Raw genomic sequence first — 23,442 nt, 5'->3', positions numbered from 1 at the left:
ACTAGGTTCGGATTTTGTTTTTACTAGCGACGTCCCTACTCCCCAGCAGTTAGGTGCAGTATGAAAGGGGCTTCTACGCATGCGCCAGAGAGAAGAGACTTGTTCAGCCCCGCAAACAGCAGGAAGTCTGTGCTTTCCTTTAGGACGGGCAGGAGGCAATCAATCGTCTGTTAATCTTGCGCCTCGCTTACACCGCACATGCTGTCACTTTCTCGTTATCATCATGGCATCTATCGATTGTTTCGGGGTAGAATAAAGTGTATACGACCGAACTGATGTTCTTCTTGAAGGCCTTGTCACAATACGCAAAAGAAGAGCCACCTGGATTTGATGCCTCCACTATATATTGTACTTGCGCAATAAAAATTTGTATGGTGGCATGCACGTTTTTTTTGCGTCCAATACAAACGTGAACTTTTTGTGCTTGCACAGCTTTAGATAGTTGTAAAATATTTCAAGAACTTTGGCACAGGGGTTGACGGCTGAGTCGCTTCGCACTGCCTTCGAAAGGTGCAGCGGAAGGCAAGGATTGGCTGTTCACATTTGGTTTAACCCATGGTGCAGTAAGCATTCCTTTTCGCTGATGAAACCATACAAACCGGTATTATACAATTCTCGTCCCGCCGTCAACAAAGAGACCCTCAAAATTTAGGGGCTGCGGATGCGAAAAAGCAGCAAATCTAACTGAAAGGCATTACAGATCCTCGCGTCATCTCTCCAAATACTCTATTAGAGTAAGCGTGGTGTGCGGCTTTTGTAAATAACATGCTGAAGATAGTACAATGTGCCCCAGTGGTGCGATTGTGTCCTCCTATAACAGTCGTCATGATCATTTTCCTTTGAGTTGCTGATTTATTCCCACTTGGTTTATTTCAGTTCGCTTTTGTTAGCTATACACAAACGCTTCCAGCGTAAACGTGCATGGCTACTTATTCATTTACCAGGTTGAGATTTCTTCCATATGCTTCACTACATGCATTTAACCCATGTTTACAATTCGAAAACAACGAAGCTGTCATTACGTCCCACGAGAGCCAAGAACCCGCCGTAAATTGGCAAGACTTCCCCTCCTTTTTTTGCCTTAGCTGCCGGTTATTTTTGGAACCATCTTTCGGTTTTGCCAACGCTCAACGCCAAATGTTCGTGCAATGGTGGAGGTGCTCTTTTAAATAAGGGCTTTCTAATAATGCTTTGGAGCTAGCACCCCTGGACGAACCTGATACTTCAAGAGAAAATCCATATGTAAAAGGCAGAAGCAGGGGACGTAGTCTTCAAGTATGCTTCGGATACTATTTCAGCTTGTTACCTGCCCAATACGACTTTTTACGCTGAATTGCAGCTACAGTATGTTTGACCAAAGCTAAGTCTGTAGTAAACAAAGTAAACAAAGTATGTTTGACATTTTAGCGATCGGCAACCTGCGACCCACCGCACAACGTCAGAATCCCTTCTTCCTCCACCACTCTCAGCTTTCCACTGCCACTTTTTAGTGTCAGCAATGCAGCTTTGACCGCAAGTAGGGTTAGCAAGGAATAATTATAATATTCTCTTGTAGTTGGCAGTGTCCCCCATATTAATACTTAGGCACAGAACACCTGCACGTCCTTTGTTTGCATAGGTTTAAAAACTGAGAGATCAAACTTCAAAAGTCAATCACAAAAATCATACGTTTAAATTGCAACTTCACGACATGCGGGCTGAAAATTAACGTGCTTTGGTGTGTCCATTCGGCGATTTTTTTTCTTTTTCTGTTAAGAGAGCAGTGGGTGAAGTTGCTGACCAGCTCTGACCTTCCACACCAGCGAAGATTGATGTGGAAGGTGTGAATTACTTGTTTTTCAACGTCGGTGATCATGATTTGAGGCTTGGGATACAAGAAACACGATAAATAAATTAGAAAATCTGTTTGAGGAATGTTTGTCGCAAGTGCGGCCATGATGACCATGTTGTAATTAGGTGTAGTGTTTGGATTTAGGACATTAAAACCAGTTCGAAACATTGGCGCATGCAGTAGACGAGCCCTTCCTATTCGAGGAGCCTCAAACCTGCATTCAAATCGCCCACATTTACAGGCTGCATGCTAACATCTCCATCTTCCACAGGAGAAACAATTATTAAGTAAATACCAGTGGAAAAGCACTTTGTATGCGTCATATGTAGATCAGGTAGAAACTCAGGTCAGTGAGTTAGAAACTCACTGCGTAATATGTAACACCGTTCACGCGTGTTTCGAGGTCACATGTCGGTGACCTTGCGCTTATCATGTGGGTACTTTTATTGCTCATTGCAAACTTCAAACTTCGAACGGTGCAAACTTAAAAGTAGTGAATGGTCGACCCCATTCCATTCTGGATATTTCTACATATATGCGTGTTCATTGCAACAGCACCAGTCGGTTTTCAAGGAAAGTGCAGACTGGTTTCTCATCATTACAGAATCTTGCTTGCCCTTTTCACGGCTGCAAGCTCTTTGGCCAAGGACACCTATGAACATCTCAGTAGGGCGACACAGGCTTCTAGAAGGTCAAAATAAGGTTGTGCAACACGTTTCTGGAGATGCAGTGTGGAAGACGCACCGCGTGAGTACACTGAGGCAACACTAGTTCATTTCAAACGTTTTAGTCAGTGGTTAACACCAGGATTGTATAGGTGGCCGGCGGAAGTAGTACAGCCTCAGTTAAAGTAGGAACAAATATGGAGCACTAAGCTTCTCGAAAAAAAATAGTGGAGCTTCCACTACTGGTGCCAAGCTGGAGAAACATCAGAGCTGGGGGTCGACGTAGCTTTTCCCCACACTAACAGCGGATCCGAGGAGACAAAGAGCAGCCGGATACCCTGTCAAAGCCGCTTTGAACTGCACCGTAATCCAAACACCATTAAACTATGCACAGTTTTTGATTCAGTACTAGTCATCGTAGTCCCTTTTATCGTGGTCTTCCGACGGCACAACCGCGCCGGGCAAATCCTTTGTTAGCGCGTCCTCGCCTCCATAGACCCCCACAGATAGTCAGCTGGACCGGTGGCCGTCTCCATGTGTGGATTGTGAAAGGATGGTTTGACAGAGATGCGGTCGATATTTTCTTTTTGGTTATAGCCAATGAGCGAACCGAGGCCGGTGGGTGGTCACCGCTAGGCACGTGATCACGTGCATGCGGTGTTTTCTTTTGGGTGGGGGGGGCAGGAGGTGGTGGGGGGGGGGGGAGCTCTGACGTGGTCCAAGCCGATGCGCAAGCCTGGACGATGCCGGACCCTACCCGTGAGGAGCGTGCTCACGGGGGCTCGGCATGTTTTCTAGGATTTTTTTAGCGAACACCTTTTGCGAACGTCGCCGGAACAAGCTCAAGTTTAAAGAGCTGTGCTGTTTAAAACGGTGGAAGTTTGAACAAAAGCGCGTATTTCACATTACCGACACAAGAATTGCGCTTTCCGTGGCCTGGAGCCGAATCCTTGACCTTGGGATCAGCGGCACAATGTCTCCACCACTTGGAAACAGGGTTCAAGTGGACGGAGTCCGATATTTCATTGGTCACAGACAAAAACTAAAAAAAGAAATCTCTAAGAAGACTTGCCTGTCGGGATCAAACTTTTCCGGGTCGACCCACAAAAGCGGATCGTGGTGCAGTTGATACACAGGTACCATCACTGAAATACCTTTCTTGATAAGGTAGCTGCCACATTGGTAGTCTTCATCAGCACATCGCGTCGTAAACCTGCGCACGAAAAATATATGTGGAGGAGTAACTGAGGCAAGGAAAGTAATTATTTTCTGTATGGATATAAAGTAACAAGTTTTCACTCGTAGTTGTTAATTTATTGTAAGGTTTAACGCGCCGACGCAACGCAACGATGAGGCACGCCGTAGTGGAGGGCTCCGGATTAATTTTGACCACCTGGGGATCTTTAACGTGCGCCGAAACCTCGCACACACGGGCATTTTTGCTTTTCGCCTCCATCAGAAAAGCGGCCGCTGCGGCCGGCAATCGAACCCGCGACTTCGTGATCAGCAGCGCAACCAGGGTGTCGAACCGGAAGTTTTTCGGGTTCGGTTCGGGTTCGGGTTCAAGCCTTTCGGGTTCGGTTCGGGTTCAGTTCCAGAGCATCATTCCGTTCCGGTTCGAACCGGTTTGAACCGGTTCAAACGGGTTCAAACGGGTTCGAAGAAAAAAAGCAGGCGTGTTTTTTCTGTTAAATTTTGTGCAACTTTTTCGTTTCCTTTTAAAGTCGGCATAAAAACAAAGTCATAATGAAGGTTTCTTTGTCCAAATATTTTGTCTTCGCCAAACTAAAGCGACCGTGCAACACTTTTTTCAACTTTTTTCTAAATCTTGAGTGCTTGCAGAAAGTAGTCAACCAACACATTAGATTATGGGGTCGCAATGTGCCTCAGCCAAAAATTACTGCTCTCTCCTCGTCAGATAACATAGAATCTTGCTCAAAATATTTTTCTCTCCTTCCCGGTTTTCGCGTTCTTCGACCGCTGAATGACGTCATTACAGCGGTGTAGCGGCTGTTTGCCGGTTTTCCTTAAGTTGCAGAATAAAACGCATTTGATAGCCACTTAAAAAAAGCCACAAAAGCGAAGCAGAAACGGAAGGTGTATCCGCAGCGACGAGCAAATCACGCACTGTTGCTCTGTGCTGGCAAGAGCTATAGTTTTCGCAGTGCTTCACGATGCCTCATCAAAGAAGTGCCCACGCATGAAGAGGGAGGTCGCTGTCTTGAAGCAGATGGTAAGGGACCACTCCACGCACAAGGAGGCTGCGGCGACGGTACGACAGCGGCGGCGTCACCGGTCTCGACGCCGGAGATCTTCAAACAAGGCTGGCCATTCTCCATCGAACGCCTCTACGCAAGCGGGTCCGCCACTAGTTCAACTACTTACACCACCGCTACCCCCGAGGCCGCCGGCACCCCCACCGCCTCCGCCGCCTCCGGCCTCGCCGGATTCGCCGAGTTGTCGCAACGAGGTACAACAAACCTCGCCGGTTGACGCATGGCCCCCGCTGTCACCGAGTGTACCTCCTTCTGAGCCCCAACGCTCAGTACTGAAGACAGTCACGAGATCTTCCGCCCCGGCTTCGTCTTCAGATCGGCAAGTCGTCGCGGTCCTGAGGTCCCTAATGAATGCCATTCGCACATTGCTCACCAGTCTGAATACACCTTCTGCGTTGAGTGCACTTCAGATACTGGAGGCCCTGGATCCAGTACTTGCAAGTCTCGGATAAGCAAGGACCATGGCGAACGCACGTTCTTCATTGAGTACGGATATCAAGGAGGCTTCCATTTTTCAGTGGAACGCCAGAGGACTAATGTCGCGTATTTCAGATCTTCGCCAGTTTGTCTTTATGAAATCTATTCCTATACTTGTCATCTGCGAACCGAACATATCCAAACCTATTCGGATATCTGGCTATGAACTTTTTTATCAGCCACACTAGGGGAGCCCAGCAAAGTCGCAGTCTTCATCAGGCGTGAACTGTCCTACGTTCACCATTTTGTGCAACCTTACAGGGGTAATGAGTACGTCTGTCTTACCATCAGAAAGCGCCAGCTCACTTTCACTCTGGTGGGTGTATACCTACACCCGACATCTCGCTTTCAACGGAAGAGGCTGGATGACATATTAAGCACAACAACGGGTCCGTGGGTAATTACCGGTGATTTCAATGCACACCACATGCTTTGGGGAAGCCCAAACACCAACAGGCGAGGTCGGAGCTTAGTAGCTTTTGCCTCAGACCATGGGCTGTGCCTACTAAACGACGGAAGACCCACTTATTTACGTGGAACGAACTACGGCAGTTGTTTAGACTTGACGTTTGTGTCACGATGTTTATCGGCCCGTGCATAGTGGTTGCCAGACATAGAAACTCGTGGAAGCGACCACATTCCAACCTATTTAAAGATAAATGGATTACGAAGTTCCTTCGATCCTAATGTTATTCGGGTAACCGATTGGTCGAAGTTCCAATCAAGGATGGACGAAATTTGCCGGAGCGATGAGCTTGAAAATCTAGAGTCCATCATTGAAAGCACACTCCAAGCCTGCAAGCGTTCCGTCCGGCTGTCTCCAAAAGTGACCGAGTTTGACGTGGAGCTGGAACGCCTTCGTGCTGTTCGTCGCCGCGCCGAACGCAGATACCGGCGAGCGAAATGTCTCGAAGATTTGTGAATTTGCAGACGAACGCAAAAGAAGATCCAGCGACGCATTGCCCAAGTGCAAGCACAACGTTGGAAATCTTTTTGTGACACGCTGGACCCTCGCAAGCCTTTGTCGATGATATGGAAAACTGCGCAAGGGCTAATGACTCCTGTACAGCAGCGCTCCCAATTGAAGGCCCTGGCTATTCACCAGAACCGCCGAGAGCTCGAAGTGGCCGAGGACTTCTGCGTGAGGATAGCCAGTGGAGCAGGCCCTTCTGGGCTACTGCTCGCCAGTGACATCCCTGCATCGCGGGATTCAAGGATGGACGTTCCATTTAGCATGGAAGAACTGCAGGCGGCATTGGCTGCATGCAAGCGATCTTCGTCTCCTGGGCCTGATGGAGTTACATATGCTGCTCTCCGTCCCCTTGGCAAGGATGCCCGACAAGCCTTGCTGGAATATTTCAACGACCTATGGTGTGATGGTTCCGTTCCTCAAAAATGGAAGACCAGCCGCCTCGTTCCGCTCCTGAATCCCGGAAAATCTATGCTGGATCCAATGGCATACCGACCAATTGCGCTTGCAAGTTGCGTTGGAAAGCTGATGGAGCGAATCATTCTCGCACGTCTGGAGTGGTTCCTGGAGCGTTACAATGTCTACCCTGATGCCATGGCTGGATTCCGTCGTGGACGCTCATCCATTGACTGCGTTATCGATTTCGTGACTTTTGTGCAGCAGCGGAAAAGTGCGAAGCGGATATGTGCTGCGTTGTTCCTCGACGTTAAAGAGGCCTACGATAACGTGGAGCCCGATGCGATTCTTAAAGTACTGCAGGCTGTGGGGCTCGGTGGCCGGGTCTACCAGTGGATACGGAACTACCTAACAGAGAGGTCATTCTTTGTTATGACTGCAGATGGGCCGACATCAGCTCACTATACTCACCGTGGTGTTCCCCAAGGAGGCGTCCTGAGCCCTACACTGTTCAACCTTACACTAATTGGCTTGATTTCTCGCCTTCCAAGGAGGGTTCACGTGTCGATATACGCCGACGATATATGTGTTTGGGCAGATGGCGTGACTCGTCGGCATGTGCGCGCCCGACTGCAAAATGCCGCAGACTTGACGACCTCATATCTACACGGACAAGGGTTGGAAATATCCAGCAGCAAATTCGCCGTGCTTCCGTTTACACGAAAGCCTATGTATGCATACCCTTTGTATATTAATGGTGAAAGGGTGTCTTATGTGAGAAATCACAAGTTTCTCGGCATAGTTGTCGACAGAGGCCTTTCTTGGAGCGCTCATGTTAACGTTCTAAAGAAGAGGCTCTCTGCAGTGGTGCATGTGCTCAAACTCATCGGCGGCAAGACGTGGGGAACACCACTGAAGTCTATGTTACAGCTCTACAACGCGCTGTTCTTGGGCTGTCTGCGATACAGTGCCCCTGTCCTTTCTGGAGCGTGCCGCACAACTACTCGGTCACTTTAGGGTATACAAGCTCAGGCCCTGCGAACCTGTCTTGGCCTACCACGATGTACGTCCACAGCAGCGACCATTGCCCTGGCTCGAAATCACCCTTTGGCAACCTTTGTGGGCGTTGAAATACTCAGGACACATATCAGGCCCCTCGCCTGTCTACCTGATCATCATCTCGCGGAAATACCAGCGACCCGTCCCCGGGCGTCATTCGCAAGGGTAGTAGCTGCCCACAACACCAGCATTCCATCGAACTACATGCCGGCGATGAGACCGCTCGTTCCGCTGTGGTGTGTGATGCAGCCCCGAGTGTGCCTAGATATTCCAGGAGTGACTAAAAGACGTGATCTTCCAATTCCGGCCCTGCAACAGCTCGCTTTGAAGTACATGCACGAGACATACAGTGACCGAACCCATGTATACACTGATGGCTCGGTAACATCGTCGGGTTCTGCCGGAGCTGTTATACCACGACTGTCACTGTGCAGCAAATTCAAGATAGCCAATATTACAACATCCACGGCTACAGAACTTCCGGCCATCCGTAGCGCTCTTCACACCATCGAGCAAAGTTCGTGCCGCCGATGGGCTATCTTCTGTGATTCCAAGCCTGCACTTCAGTCACTCCAGTCAGCGCTGTGCCGAGGACCTCACGAACAGCTCCTGACAGAAATAAGAATGGTGTACGACCGTGCTGCCCGGGTGGGTCATGATGTCACCCTACAGTGGTTTCCGAGCCACTGCGGCATTGTCGGAAACGAAAGTGCGGACGCTGCCGCCCGGCTGGCGCATCAAACAGCGACAACTGTACTCATCCCATTGTCTAGGACGGACGCAGCTAGGACCCTCCGCATTCTTGCCCGGGAAACAGCTATCTCCCAATGGTGTCAAGAAGATTTCACATGTGCACGCATTGGTGCCCTTGACCCACACCTGCAACGTCCCCTTCCACTAGGCCTCCCACGGTCTGACGCAACTCTTCTTTGCCGTCTCTGGCTGGGGGTGCCATTCACAAATGCTTACTCGTACTTAATAGGAATGGCAGCAAGGGCGGAGTGCGAAACGTGCGGCACATCGGAGACGATACGCCACGTTTTATGCTAGTGCCCACGCTACTCGCCTGCAAGGAAGAAGCTGTCATCAGCACTGAGGAACTTAGACTCTCGGCGGCCATTTTCGGAGGAGAAGATTCTGTGCCACTTGCCTTCTCAGTCATCCGCTCAGAAGGCGACGTAATAGCTCAGAAGGAGCTATTACGTTTTCTACGGGCGACGAACTTGAACACTGGGCTATAGACTGAGAGCCTCCAGTGTCAATCACTGTCAGTGCCTCAGTGCTCGGCATACGTGTCTGGTCCAACTTTTCCTCTTTTTTTCCTCTCTCTTTTTTGCCCATTTCCCCTTTCCCACGTGCAGGATAGCAAACTAGGCTCTAGCCAGGTTAACTTTCCTGCCTTTCTTCTAGATTCTTCCTTCCTTCCTTCCAGATGCGAAGAAGAGTGAAAGCGTTTATCGAAAGTGTTGATTTATGTATTTACTGCTTTTTTATTTATGTATTTATTTATTGATTTATTTATCTTTTTATTTATTTATTTATTTATTTATCTTTTTATTTATTTATTTACTTATTTATTTATTGTTGGGTTTAACGCGCCGACGCAACGCCGACGACGAGGCGCGCCATAGTGGAGGGCTCCGGATTAATTTTGACCACCTGGGGATCTTTACGTGCGCCGAAATTTCGGACACACGGACGTTTTCGCTTTTCGCTTCCATCAGAAAAGCGGCCGCCGCGGCCGGGAATCTAAACCGCGTCTGTGTGCTCAGCAGCGCAACGCCTTAGCCACGGAGCCACCACGGCGAGTTTATCTAAAGTGTTGAAGAGCTCCTTTAACTGTACCTGCAAAATGTTTTCTATGGTAGTGTGACGAGTATGTGGCGGCGGCTGCCAAGCGTGGCAGGTGGCATTTAGAGAAATTTCCTTCTGCTCATCTTTTATCTCCTAACAAAGCTGTTAGAAAGAAACAATGGCTCTAAAGACTCATTGAACGGCGTGTATAGGACGGCATTGGATAGGGAACCATCGGAGATAGGAACTTGCTAATGGCCCTTCAACGACCGGTGACAGCGATTGGGCTCTAGGAAATATGATAGCCAAGTGAAGTCACAAGCAGCAGTAATGATCACTTGTAGAGAGAGAGAGAGAGAGAGAGAGAGAATGAAGTTTAATTCAATGGAGGCAAAGTTTCAGAGAGGCGTCCTCATTCGAGGGGGCCGAACCGACAGCCGTTTCCATCAAGAGCAACTGATCTTCCAGGCCGGAGCTGGCCATGGCTGTCTCCCAAATCTCTATGGAAACGTGGAGGTTGGATGGATCTACGGCACACTTGTCGCAGCCGCCTACTATGTGTATGAGGTTCCCAGGATCCCCACAGAAGCAACAAAATGGAGAGACTTGTGTCCCGTCAAAGAGGTGAAGTCTGGTGTTGTGTGGGAAGGTGTATGCCCACAGGGTGCGGAGTAATCTTTCCTGGTTAATCGGTAGCAATTTGTGCGGGGAAGAATACGTTCTATGAAAGAGGGCTTCATCAGCGCTGACTAAGCGAGTCAAATCTCGACCCACGAGGTTGTTGATCTTGTTTGCCGGGGATGCCAGTATGAGCTGGTCTCGTGACTGGTCTCGTATGTGGTCTCTGATTGATCATCGGAAGTGTTGTAACATGCAATCGACCGTTGGCAAAGTTGGGCCACACCTGCTAAGAGTCTGTTATGAGAGTTTTGGCGCCGCTTTGGCTAAGCGCACGTGCTATCGCCGCTTCCTCAGCTTAGAGGGGGCTGCGTTCGGGGGTTGAGATGCTACACCTGTGGGAGGCTGCAGAACGGTAACACAAAGAAAGAGAAGGTATTGAAGAATGCTATCGGGCGTCTCTTGCATCAAACCAGTTGATCGCTCCCCCCTTTTTTTCTTGCAGTTTAGTTTTTTACAACTGTCTCCCCTCATATATACACACGTTTTGAAAACCCTTTGATTAATATAAAATATGCATTAGGCAATTAGTTTTTAACTTTAGTGCGAGATGTCAATTTTAATATAGCAACAACATAATAGCGCAATACGGGCATAAAGAAAGACCTTTTATAGCATTCAGGCGGTCGTCACATAACTTTGCGGCTACTTTGTGCGAGACAAAATTTTCTAAATGGTCGAGAAGGAGAACGCTGCAAAATTTCCATATGCCAAGGGCCCCAAAGATATCATGTTTGGTCCGACCGCCAAATCCGCCTTAACTGACCCGCTAATTCCTTTAATCCAAATTAATCAACACACCAGTCCCACTAATTCATATTAGCTCATTCACTCACCTAACCAATTCACCCCAGTCTACCCGCTAACCCGCACTAATCGACTTCAATCCATCCGCCTCTTAAGTTTAAGGTTGAGCAGATTCAAGATAACATGAAAATGCTATCAAATATACTATAAAAGTGGAAATTAGGATTCCCCATTTTTTTATATCTCATGTTCTCTTAGAGCAGTAACCAAAAGACACAACGGCACTGTATACAAGAAAAAGTGACGTTAATTTTGAGAACTGCGAGTGTTCGTGTCTCAGTGCTGTTTGTATATAACTTCCCATTCAAACTAGAATAAGTGGAAGATATGGATTTATTGTTGATGGTATCCCTGAAGGCCTTCACAAGCGGACAGGGATGCATGCGAATTAACAACACATTGAAAACTTTACACGATTTTAAACACCATGTAGATAGAAACCATGAAGAATATTCCATTATATGTTGCCTCGTAATATGCGTTATAACTTAAGTTATGCTAAATGTAAAAGTTAATTGGGAGGGATGGGCAGTACTTAACGCAAACTGATAGCATATACGGACAACTTTACATTAAATTGAGGGCAATAATTAGAAAAGAACATGATGGGCCTTGGGAACTGCAGACTACGCAAAATATTTCATGGTTCTGTATGGCGAGTGGCAAAATATCTTCAGACGCAAGGTAGGGTACCGAAATGGAAAACTAGAAATCTCATTTTTGAGGTCCCGGAACCGGTTCGGAACGGTTCCTTCGATTCGTTCCGGTTCGGGTTCAGTTCCAAAATGGCGGAAAAAATACGGTTCCGGTTCAGTTCCGGTTCCGGGCAAAAATTCGGGTTCGGTTCCGGTTTTCGGTTCGGTTCCGGTTCCGGTTCGACACCCTGAGCGCAACGCCTTAGCCACTGAGCCACCGCGGCAGCTACTTGCAATTGTAATACCGATATTACGAGGGGTAATTGAAGGATATTTTTCATTTTATAGCACATTGAGGTAGCTACGCTGGCATTGCTGGAAAATAGTTTGAGGGGTTCAGTGAGTAGAAAAATATGGATGCAATAGAACGCCTGCCACTTCGCAGATCGCATGAGCACAAAGTCTGCATAGATTTTTACAGAGACAGGGTGTGAACGGAGGTTCTGTGCTGCTGCTCACCACTGAATATAGGACATCTCACTGATGAAATCGTACTGCTAGCGAACGTGACACGACGAAGAAAAGAAAAGATGAAAGACATGCTATACGAAAAAACAACAATCGCTAGCGTGTGTTTCGTTTTTTCGTACCTTTGTCCAGTGTCACGTTCAGAAGCTGTATGAGTTCATTAGTTAGTAACCAAGTTGCCCAACTTTCTGCTGTATTTGGACATCTCAGTTATCCGGATGTTAATTCTTAATCATCACCACGTTTTTTGTTGACAGTTTATTCTTCCATGCAGTAATATATTTGTAAGCAGCTTGGCACAGAGATTATAATATTGTGAGAAAAATTGCACTGGATAACTTACGTAACGACAGGCGGATAGATCCTGAGTGTTTCCGAAATAACTTGGTTTGTGTACGAAAGATTCATGAGTGTGTCCGCAGACAGGTGGTCTCCCTGAAAAAGGGAAATTATCAGAAACGTTACTGTCAGCGCGATGAATTCACAGTGACGTGTGGAGACGGAACGCAAACATTTTGAGTAAAAATAAAATACTGAGGATATTCCATTTAGTAAAGGGGGCGTACGATGCATTCGAAATAAGTTCAAGTGAATGTATGATTGAGTCTTAAGAAGCCGACTTATAATGTTCGGACGTACGACGCCGAACACAGAATATCCTGATTTATAGAACATTTATTTGACAAAGAATGCTCTTAGCAATTAAAACTTTAAACCCGGCCTGATAGTGCATTTAGGACAAGGGACCACTCGCGTAAGTGCCTTTTCAACGAGATTTTATCGATCAACTTGAAATAAACGCTTATAAAAACTGCTACTCGAGCTGAATGGAGCGTTTTGATTAAATGCGTTTATTTTGGAAGGTTGCTATCATCTTTGGAATTTGAACAATTTCATTTTCACAAGGCAGCAAAAACAGTTTTGCAATTTCATCTATCTTACGTACTTATATCGTACCTCACCTCTAATTCATAGGCTGCCAAAGCTTCCGTCCTCATTTTTTCTTGAATTTCGGGGTGCTTGCCCATTAGGTAGAACCAGTACGTGATGGCTAGCCTTGTTGTGTCGTATCTGCGTCACGTGAAAGAAAATTGGAAGCAGCAAATCTTCCCTTTTAGTACATGAGATATGTGCCAAAAGATTTTCTGCGGAATTTTAAGTTAAAAGGGGTCAAGTCTTGCTTATGCACCAAAGTGATATCATTCTGACGTGTCCGAAGAAATGAGTTTCGCACTAGTGGCTTTCAGAAAGTTTACCCATAGGGCACGCTGCATATGAAAGCAGGAAATTCGTTTCTTTTTTAGCATCTTTTAAATATATAAAAAGGCATCAGTCTGAAATTTATTTGGTGTTTCTTTTGGAATGTCTTGTTCAAGTTTTGTATCATCGTGGTCGAAGGAGCCCAAAAAACATCAACAACTTTAGTGAGCGACCTTTTAACTGGGTAATCTTTAGCAAACATAATAAAGTACATTTTAAGAATATATTACGAACATCTTATTTGTTACCTTTAACATGCGGAAACAGGTAGCGCACTTTCGCGACACACATTGAGCTTCATAGACTTCACAGTGATTCTCAACGTTTTTCCTGTTACATCCCTGATGTGTTTACCCAGTGAACAGTGAAGAAAAATATAAACCCTACCCTCCAGAGACAGTGTTGCACAAAAAGCTTGATATCAGTAAAAACCAACACGACCAAAATGAAAACGCAATGAAAGCGATGCAAACACGATAACACTTCTAAGAAACTCTAAAGGCATAGACCCTAATGAAAACGCAAAACCTTCGATCGACAAAAAATGAACTTCTTTTAAGTGCGAATGCACTTTATAAGCGACCCTGAATTCCGGCGACCGCCGTCCGTCCACATAGCAACAGCTGCGGGTGCGCGCGCTCCTCGTCTTCCTTGGCAACGGGGGGAGATGGGCGCGCGCTGCCTGGCCGCTGACATGGCACATACCCACGTGGGGGATTGGCCAGGAATCTCCTCGTCTTCCTTGGCAACGGGGGGAGATGGGCGCGCGCTGCCTGGCCGCTGACATGGCACATACCCACGGGGGGGATTGGCCAGGAATCGGGCGTGAGAAGGGCTAATGCACCCGCTTAAAGGAGTACTGACACGAAATTTCAAAGCTGAGATCCGCTCTAGCAATCAAGTACAACGACAACACAAATAGGTGTCTGTGAATAAATGCATCTTTCTTTCTTTGTAGTTGTGTGTGTGTGTGTGATCTCTCTTTCGCGAACATTACCGAACCGCGCAAATTCAACTCGTGCATTCGCACTTTCAAATTCTTCCCCTCGGGGAAATGCGGGGAAATTTTTATTTTGCTGAGCTTTATCCGAACTCAAATGTTTCGTATACGTATTGTCTATTAATCTTTTGCGATTACCGGAAACGTTTCCGTTCTTCAATGAATGCCCGCTGTCCCACTGAGCAAACAACGTGCGGCCTAGCTGAGCCGCGCTAAAAGGTGAACTGCCCGATTTGGGCGACCGACCATTCCTGCAATGTGGCGGAATGCGAGCGACGTCGCTGACTGGCTCCCACTGTGGCGTGATGTAGCACCACACTTGTTCGCGGATACCCGGGCCAGCAGCGAACGGTGAGAGAAAGCAGCGCCCGAGAAGGGTAATCCCCATGTGGGTTTCAATCTATAAGTCAGTCTATGAGCTCCAAAATGAGCAGTCAACACTTTATCCCTCGCCAATCCTTCAAGTCGGTACGTTCCAAACACTTCAAGGGCAGCATCATCATTTTCATCACCATGGCGGTCATCCTCAGTTGGGAACGTGGATGAAGTTGGCTTTGCCGCTAGGTGTTTCCGCGCATGCCACCACTGGCAGCGCAATACAGCCAATACAAGCTTCGCTTGAAAAATATTACCATAGCAACCTCACCTGGCAGGGATACCTACATGAGTCTTCATGTAATACGTTTTAAGAGGACAACCAACTGCTTCTTTCAGAAAGTGCCAAAGGCACGTTTTTTTTTTACGTCTGAACAAGTAATACTCGTCTGCCCGGTTGTTTTGCTGTATCATGTTTTTGGGTCCGAAGTGTTGTTATTGCGCATGTTCTACAGGTGAACCTGGATATAAAGAAGTTGACGAAAATCCGCAATTTTTCGTCACATGCAGGTTTCGAGTTAAGGCCCGCGTGAATTGTGCAGAACCAAAACCAAATGACAAGACATCACGGATCGTGAACTTCCCCTTGAAAGGTTTATTTCACAGTGAAAAACGGCGTGATTTCCGCCTACTGCTTTCCCATGACCGTAGTCACTTAACCGCCCTTGAAATCAGCAAGGTCGCTTAACTCCATATTCACAACCGTAACTTGAGCATCACTTCTGTCGTTTGACACTTTCTAAAGCGCTAACGCGTTTTAAGGACCAAACTTATGAACGCCTTTTCGCCAAATTGACGCTTTTTTCCCCACTCAAAATCGGCGAGAGCGTGCTAGCTGCGATACTGTACCGGGCCGTGACGGCGGTGGCGGCGGAGACGGCATTTAAAATTGCGAGCTTGTCTTGAAAGCAAATATTTTTCTTTCAGGCAGAACTCATCATCCACGAACACATACCACTAATTGCAGTGGAGACGCGCGACTACACGCTCGGGCGCAGCACCTTACTGACACCGCACCCACACATGGAAACGCGCTGTATATTGCGGTGCGGGCGAAATTAGCTAAATTAGGGCATTTCTACAGGCGATTGTTTAGGAAAAAGTGCAAAAAAGAATGACTCATTAGCGTAGTGAATTCGCAAGCTCAAGGTTAACCGTCGCAACGCCTTCGTTACATGGATGCCGCAAACACATTGGCTTCAATGGGGATGGCAGAAGGTTTGTTAAATTCACGAAATTGTTACATAAAGGTTCGCTACAGCCAGGTTTAACTGTACTTGTAAACAATGGGATTGTGTCTAGTCTCGACATGTCTTAATACAACCTGGTGTGTCTTGCCAACTTGGCATACCATTCCCTAAGGGGAAGCCCAAAAGCTTTGTAAGACTTGTCTCAGTGCGGGAAACATCCCGCATCATGAAGCAAACGGGAGTGTGGGGAAGGAAACGTTCACTTTTTCTTTTTAAAGAATGTAGGCAATTTTCTTGGTGATGTCCTAAAGGCTGTGTTGACCTTTCTTCCAACCCGTCTAATTAACGTACAGAATGTCATCAGCTACATACTGTTATTAGATGCAACGCATCTCATGCTCGCCCCTCTGTCCTTCCTGCGTCTGTCCGGCGTTGTCGGCACAGCTGCGCCTCTCTTCCTCTCCTCTCTCCGATAGCGAACACTCTCTCCCAAACAGCCGCGGGTTGGCGCAGCGCACTCTCACTCCGTTGCTAGGCGCCGGTAGGCGGCGCTGCGCACGCTGCGCATGTGTAGTACTCTCTCTCTCTCCGCGCTCTCCTCTCCTTCGGGCGCTGTGAATATAAAGCGGCATGCCGCACTCCGACGGTCTCAGTCGACGATCGTCGGCATTACGCTTGCACTCTCTCGCAGTACTCGACGATTGCTAATGCAATCGTCGAGCCCCTAACTGTGCACTTCACGGACCACAAGGCACTCATTCTCGCTGCATTAAAGACCGTACCTGAGCATACGTGTACTGCCTGTGCATTGCATGGTGAAAATGGAAAATTACGCCCACCTCCCCTTCGCGTGAGAATCCCTGCTATAAGCGTAATCAATACGATGGAAAACGCCAATGGAACCCCCCATGAGATGCGTTGCATCACACCAGGGTTCCCGGGAGGGGAGGTGGGGGTAATTTTTAGATACAGACTGTTATTTGGGTAATGCTGCCATTTCTAAACCGGCTCCCTTTACTTAGGTGCAGTTATGAGCCATTGATAGCGCTCATTTATATCAGACACCAGTTTGATATCTCGCTAAAAATACGTTGCTAGACCGCTCTTACCTACTGAATCCGCCACGTGTTTAACAATAAAATAAAATTATAAAGCACCACAAGCCCAAGTTTTCAAATTTATATATCATTCACAAAAATTACCTTCTTATTAAGAAGTTTTGAAAGATGTACACGATATTGAATGGTGTAGCCGCCAACTAGGCATATAAGCGATTCAACCATGCATGTTTCCGTAAACTGCATGCTTAGTGGCTTTTATCCGAGTTTGCCGTATCTCGATTACATTCGGTAATGTTCCTTCGGTAACTATCCTCCTTTTATATTTATACAAGGTGCTCTGTAATTTCCATAAGGTCGTTTTTTAAAGAAGGTTATCGGGAAGGAAACAAAAATTTCGATCAGAACATTGCAAAAACCATGATTAGAACCAGGCGTCACCTGCTCAGCTGCGTGTGTTAGTCAAGAAGTCTTCGCGTTCTATTCGGTCTTGCGACAATGCACTGCCTTTTGACAGTGCACTGACACAGTCAAATTGGTGTCGCTTGGTGTCAAAACACCAAGTGACTCTCCGTCTTCCGTCGGCAACTCGAACACGAGTTTAATTATATGCACTCAGAAATACGGCACCGACATCCTCATTGGCACCTGAAGTTCACTCCTGGCTCTAACACTGAACCTCCCGGTCTAATTCAGGCCGCCTTTGTTGTCTCCGATAACTCTACGTAGTTATGTGGAAAATTTGGAACAAGTTATCTTTCTGCTACTTCGAGCTGTGTTTACGGAACAGCGTATAAGTTCACACAAACAACAAGGACTATGCGCAGGCAGCTGTACCTTCAAAGAGCGAATAATCCCTGGCCGACTTCAGACAGTTGAAGTACTAAAATTTGAGGTGCCCATAGACTATTATTACCATAAAAAGTGGAGTTACGAAGCAAAGATGATTAGTATTCGAGAACGATGGAAACCAAACACTTATGGAAGGTAAATAAAACCCGCAAACGAAAAACCAGTCAATAAAATTTTACATCGAAATTAGCCCGTTGGCATGAGAGCAAGAACTACTAGCAATGGTACACGACTTGTGCTGCCTGTTTCAAAGATATCGATGTCACAGAATGCATCCGAACAATATCCGCTCAGTATTTAGTCAGCCCAAAATAAAGGGTAGATCCCCTCTCCCCTGCCCCCCCCCCCCCCCCTCCCCCCCAAAGCAACTTCGTTTTAGAGATGATGAAGGCGTTACGAATATGCTGTGTAGAATAAAAACAGGTGGCTGGAATCTTGGTAAGAGACTTTTCGAAAACGAGGATTTGGCAGCACTGTCACAACCCAGCCCATTTGAGTGTATTATCGAAAAGAAGTACGACCCTCTGTAAGAAAACGGAATTTATGCCTACACCTGAGTTCCTTGCGCAGTCCGTATTGGTCGTGAGATGTTTGAGTGACGCCCCCTGGCTCTCACGTCAGCTTAAAGACTAGCGTCGCTGTTGTCGTCTACCCGCCCCCAGGTTAGGCGCAGCAGTGCCTGTGCTAGGAATCGCCCGTGTTGCAGCTTTAGTGCGTTAAAATCGTACTTCTAGTTATTCAGGTATTTTTGCCGGCTTCTGACATATCTGAATAATTTCAAGCTGTATCCCCCACAAGTTTGCAACACACGAGGAGAGAGAGAGAACAACTTTCTTCAGAGCATTGGTCAGAAGATCGTGTGTAACCAGTCCTTTCTGGCTTATTGGCGAGGTTCGGCGCTCAGAGCTCCTTGGTAAGTGTTCAAAATGCGTAGGATTCCCTAGAGTATTTTTGAGATGCTCTTATGGAGACTCAACAGTCTAATGCTACACACCAAGCAGCGGGCCCCTACACGCGCATCACACGACAGGAAATAACACGGCTGTCTTCTATTCATTTCGTTGTTGTGGACGTGTATGAGATGAATGTTTTTTTTTCTGTGCCCAGGGCATTAATTTTTCTGGACCACAACGAACGTCTTATTAGAAGGTTTGGTGATGTTTGGGAGGCTCACAAAGATCGTGTGGATATTTTATTCAGGCTGTATGGTATACAATCCCTTCTTCACAAATTGGCTTTCTTTATGGCTCCGTGCAAGAAGGTGCATATCTGCAGTGTGCGTTGTTTATTCAGATGCAAATACAATGAGAAGGTTTGTGGTAAGCGACCGCGATCGCGCCCCAGACAACGTTGTCCACAGTACTCGAAGGCGGCTTTGTGATCCGAATTTCTATCGTGACCATACTTATCATAACGAACTGACTCTCAGCCCGAACAATTAGGAAATGATTACGGTGTTGAAGGCTTGATATATCGTAATGAATGCTATAAATAGTATACGTGCATATATTATAAGAATCGAAACTGATGAATGTATCCAAGCAGCTGTTTATTGTTTTCCAACCGTTCCAGGCGTAACGAACAACTCCTGCTCTACACGGGATGGTGTTCTATGAATTGAAGAAAATCACTCGTACTGTCTTGTCTTGGACTGAAGACCCAGCCCAATAATCGGCTCGATTTTACTGTTAAATAAAGTTTTCTCCTTCTCCTCGCGCTCCTCGTCCTCTTGAGTGCTGTTTTCCTATTAGGCATATGTCAATATTATGAAGATATGGCTGTGGGAAATGTACCGAAATATCCGTCTAGGTCTCAACAGACATAGTGTTACTGTATATTTGCCATAGACGTGACTCGCTTTGCTCAATAAACCTCCATACTGGTTAGAAGCCTGTTATAAAACCAGCACGCGCCTATATACACAGTGGGCTATTTGGAATAAAACGTACAGTTTTTGCAGCCCGTAATGCATGTTGACATACTTTCATGCCATGACAACGTTTTAAGGGATGTGATACAATACTTTAGAGCGTGCGGCAAGCTTGGAAAAATTGTTTTACCACACATAGAATCACCGTGAATTGTAAACCCTTCTGCCAAAGCCGACAGCCCCAAAGTCCTGGAATTTGTTTTGGCCTTGTATTTTCGCTGTTGTCGGCTGTTAGACTCTGGCTGTTCCCTTTGTTCGAAAGATTTCTGAATACAGAAGCTGACGCCTAGCTCTTACTCTTCGTGCTCCGCACAGGACCGGCTTCGCAAGGAATGGGGCGACACCTGCAATATTTCTTCCTTGGCGGTATTCCAACCAAACTTTAACTCGCACTTTGAGCTAGTGTACGCGATTTTAAGTGCCGTATTATGATAAAAAGTTACGCACACGCTAAAGCTGGCGCAGAGAAGCATCATACGTCAACCGAACGCAATGAAACAGCAGGGAGAGCGAGCCCGAGTGAAGCAGGTGACAAATGCGAGAGTCCCTAATTCGACGTCACGGGGCGCGTTTCGCAGCGCCACCCGTGGTCGCGCTCGCTGCCAATACCATTTCTCGTCACTCCTATTAAACGTTGAGCGTTTAGTCAGCATAGCCATCATCGAGAACATGAAGATAACCTTGGATATCTGGTAGAATTTGCGCGAAGTCGCTGTTATGTTCTTCTGAGACATTAAATCATGCGTAAAAAGAAAATGCGAACTTGCCCGCCCATGAATATTGACATGCCATTTGCAGCCATCTTGTCCATTTCTGCTGCAGATAGAGGCGCTAGAAGAGAAAAGGCAAGAAGTAAGCCATGTACACTCCATCCCTGCAAAGTTATTCACCGGAGAACCTAGAGGACACCTTACGTTGGCAATTCCGCATGGTTGCGTTAAGGTTGTGGGTTTGTTTACAGAAAAACCTTAAGAATTACTTTGTGGTTGTTGTGTGTAGCGCGTGTGGGCTGCTTAATACAACGTCTTCGTCGATGTTAGACGAAAATTGGAGTAGCTTACAGTAGCGGTGCAAGGCTGGAGAAGCAACAGAACTGGCGGCCCCTCTCCCTTCGTCGGAGACCGGGCTGTTGCATTATCATCATCAGCCGCAGCCCACTAGGTCTGCTGCAGGACGCAGGCCTCTTCCATCGATCTACAACCGTTCCGGTCCCGTGCCGCTCGAGTCCGTTCTTCGCCTACGAATTTCCTTATTTCGCCCCTCAATCGAGTGATTGGCCTTCCTCTTTTTAAGTGCGAATGCACTTCTTAAGCGACCCTGAACCTGCGTCCACCGGCGATGTCCGCATAGCATACCCACGTGAGGGATTGGCCAGGAATCTCCTCGTCTTCCTTGGCAACGGGGGGAGATGGGCGCGCGCTGCCTGGCCGCTGACATGGCACATACCCACGTGGGGGATTGGCCAGGAATCGGGCGTGAGAAGGGCTAATGCACCCGCTTAAAGGAGTACTGACACGAAATTTCAAAGCTGAGATCCACTCTAGCAATCAAGTACAACGACAACACAATTAGGTGTCTGTGAATAAATGCATCTTTCTTTCTTTGTAGTTGTGTGTGTGTGTGTGATCTCTCTTTCGCGAACATTACCGAACCGCGCAAATTCAACTCGTGCATTCGCACTTTCACATTCTTCCCCTCGGGGAAATGCGGGGAATTTTTTTTAGCCTTTATACTACTGTGTGTGGCGACGCATGCTTTCACATCGCTCGCAAAGTGAGCGCGTGAGCAGGAGCTTGTACCGGCTGCAACTGGCAGGGCAAACTCTGTGCCAGGAGCTCGAGCTTGTTTGTGCTCGCCACTCGAGGCGCAAGAGCACGTGCAGTGCGAGGAGGTCACGCCACAGATCACGCCGCGAACGCTCCTTCGTAAGCTGGTCCCGTGGCTGTCTCCACGTGTGGATTGTGAAAGGATGGCTTGGCAGATTCGTCGTCATCGCCCTCAGCGCGGCAGACCTGTGGCGCGCCGGTCGTCACGAGGCACGCGCTCACGTTCACTCGGGCTCCTCATGTGGGGCAAGCTCACGCGCAAACCTGGACGACACCGGGTGGTCGTCGCGAGGAACGCGCTCACGTGCGCTCAGGTTATTGTGTCTCCGCCTGGCGGATTTGTGTCGGCCTAAAAAGCTCTTCTGTTAAAAAGTGTCGTTTTTCTTGTTCGTTTGACAAAACGGCCCTGGGAATCACTCAGTAGTCGTCGGTACCAGTCGTTGTGCTTGGTAACCAGTCGTCGCCACTATTCATTGTAAATATAGGCGTTGAAATCAGCCGGACGGAAAACATGCTTGTCTGCCACATACGATGAAAATGTATTCTTGTAAGAACTCTATATAGGGCCACCCTCGAACTGTTACGGGACTGTGGATGCTTGAGGGAGGACTGCACACCCATCAGCGCAACTAAAAAAAAGTAAGTGCTGACAACGTCAAGTTCGAACGCTTTTATGCAAGTGTCATATGCTGCAGAACCGACTGCCCATTCATTTGGGCTCTTCCATTACGGACGCATAGTGCTGGATATCTCCGCTGGAATATCCGCCCATGCTTCCAAACTGGTTCTTTTGAATCCGCAAATAGGTTTTCAGTAAGTTTGTGCGGATGGCGGTAGCTGATAAAGCACGTCTGGGAGTTTTTTCCTGTCGTGCTGTATAAAAAATGTGCATTACGACTCGAACAAAGCGAATGATAAATTGAAGTCAGCGTGTGTAGCGTCAACTGCACAGTTGCTTTGCGTAACAACAGCTGTAAGAAGAGGGTAACCAGATCTTAAGCGTGCAACCGCGGTGCGCAACAAATAAACAAAACGAGACAACCCTGGTTGTCGGTATCACACCGTGTCGGTACACACTTGTTTTATTGTTCATGCGTGATCTTCTGGAAACCGGAAATAGTCGAAGCATCGAAGTTGCAGAAATGTCACCCAACCTTCAATGGCGATTTATAAATTTACAAAAAACGTAACCCTATGGGTAATTAACGTTGGCTCCCCAAAAGATCTTATACTAGCAGGAAGAATCAACTGGATAGGCTTCGTCACTAAAAGCCAGGCCTACGTCTGTGTGCAGCAGAAATTATGCGCCTTGACCGATAAGACGTCTTCCCAAATTAATTAAATCAAAGTCTTAATCTTGAAGTCAGTTCGCGTGACCTCTTGGTGATCTTTCGATGCTGCGCCTTGTTTTCTGAAAATGTTCGTGTGAATAACATGTTTATCATGAGCGCCACATTTATTTAAACATTCTTTGTTAAAAAATCGCTCTTCGCGCGTTTTTTATAAATGCCACCAAGAATTTTATTCCCGGGAAAAGAGATACAGTGGTCCGAATATAGGGCGAGTAAGGAAATGAGTAACCTTTTTCTGAAATTTGCCGTTTTTTGCAGGGTCTCCCCAGTACGGAAGGTTTCAAGTTTAAGGCAGGCTAACGAGTAAAGCCACTGCGCTACGAAAAATAGTGCGATGTATGGATGACAGTGATAAGGCGTGCCCACAAGACAGCTGCGATCACCCTTTGCTTGAAGGAACGAAAGGCCTCGGGAGGGTATTTTTCCAGCCAAAACGCGATTGTCCCAATGTTATCGTGAATGCGCAAACCGTTTTGGCAGGCT

At 47.1% G+C, this 23,442-nt stretch overlaps 1 protein-coding gene across 1 annotated transcript in view; it reads right to left on the bottom strand.

The window, feature by feature from the left end:
* LOC144138340 (cytochrome P450 3A7-like) overlaps positions 1-23,442 on the bottom strand; it is a 46,184-nt gene that overhangs the window by 3,022 nt on the left and 19,720 nt on the right. The window contains exons 9-12 of the mRNA XM_077670574.1: positions 20,549-20,612; positions 13,079-13,187; positions 12,460-12,551; positions 3,569-3,709 (exon numbers count right to left, since the gene is read on the bottom strand). Coding sequence (XP_077526700.1) covers positions 3,569-3,709; positions 12,460-12,551; positions 13,079-13,187; positions 20,549-20,612 — 406 coding nt within the window. The remainder of the gene's footprint in view (positions 1-3,568; positions 3,710-12,459; positions 12,552-13,078; positions 13,188-20,548; positions 20,613-23,442) is intronic.

This window comes from Haemaphysalis longicornis, unplaced genomic scaffold, assembly GCF_048455015.1.
Source record: "Haemaphysalis longicornis isolate Haplotype H1 unplaced genomic scaffold, Haemaphysalis longicornis Haplotype H1 scaffold_5, whole genome shotgun sequence".
NCBI lineage: Eukaryota > Metazoa > Arthropoda > Arachnida > Ixodida > Ixodidae > Haemaphysalis > Haemaphysalis longicornis.
The sequence above is the reverse complement of the archived record's forward strand: the minus strand, read 5'-3'. Positions and strand labels throughout refer to the sequence as shown.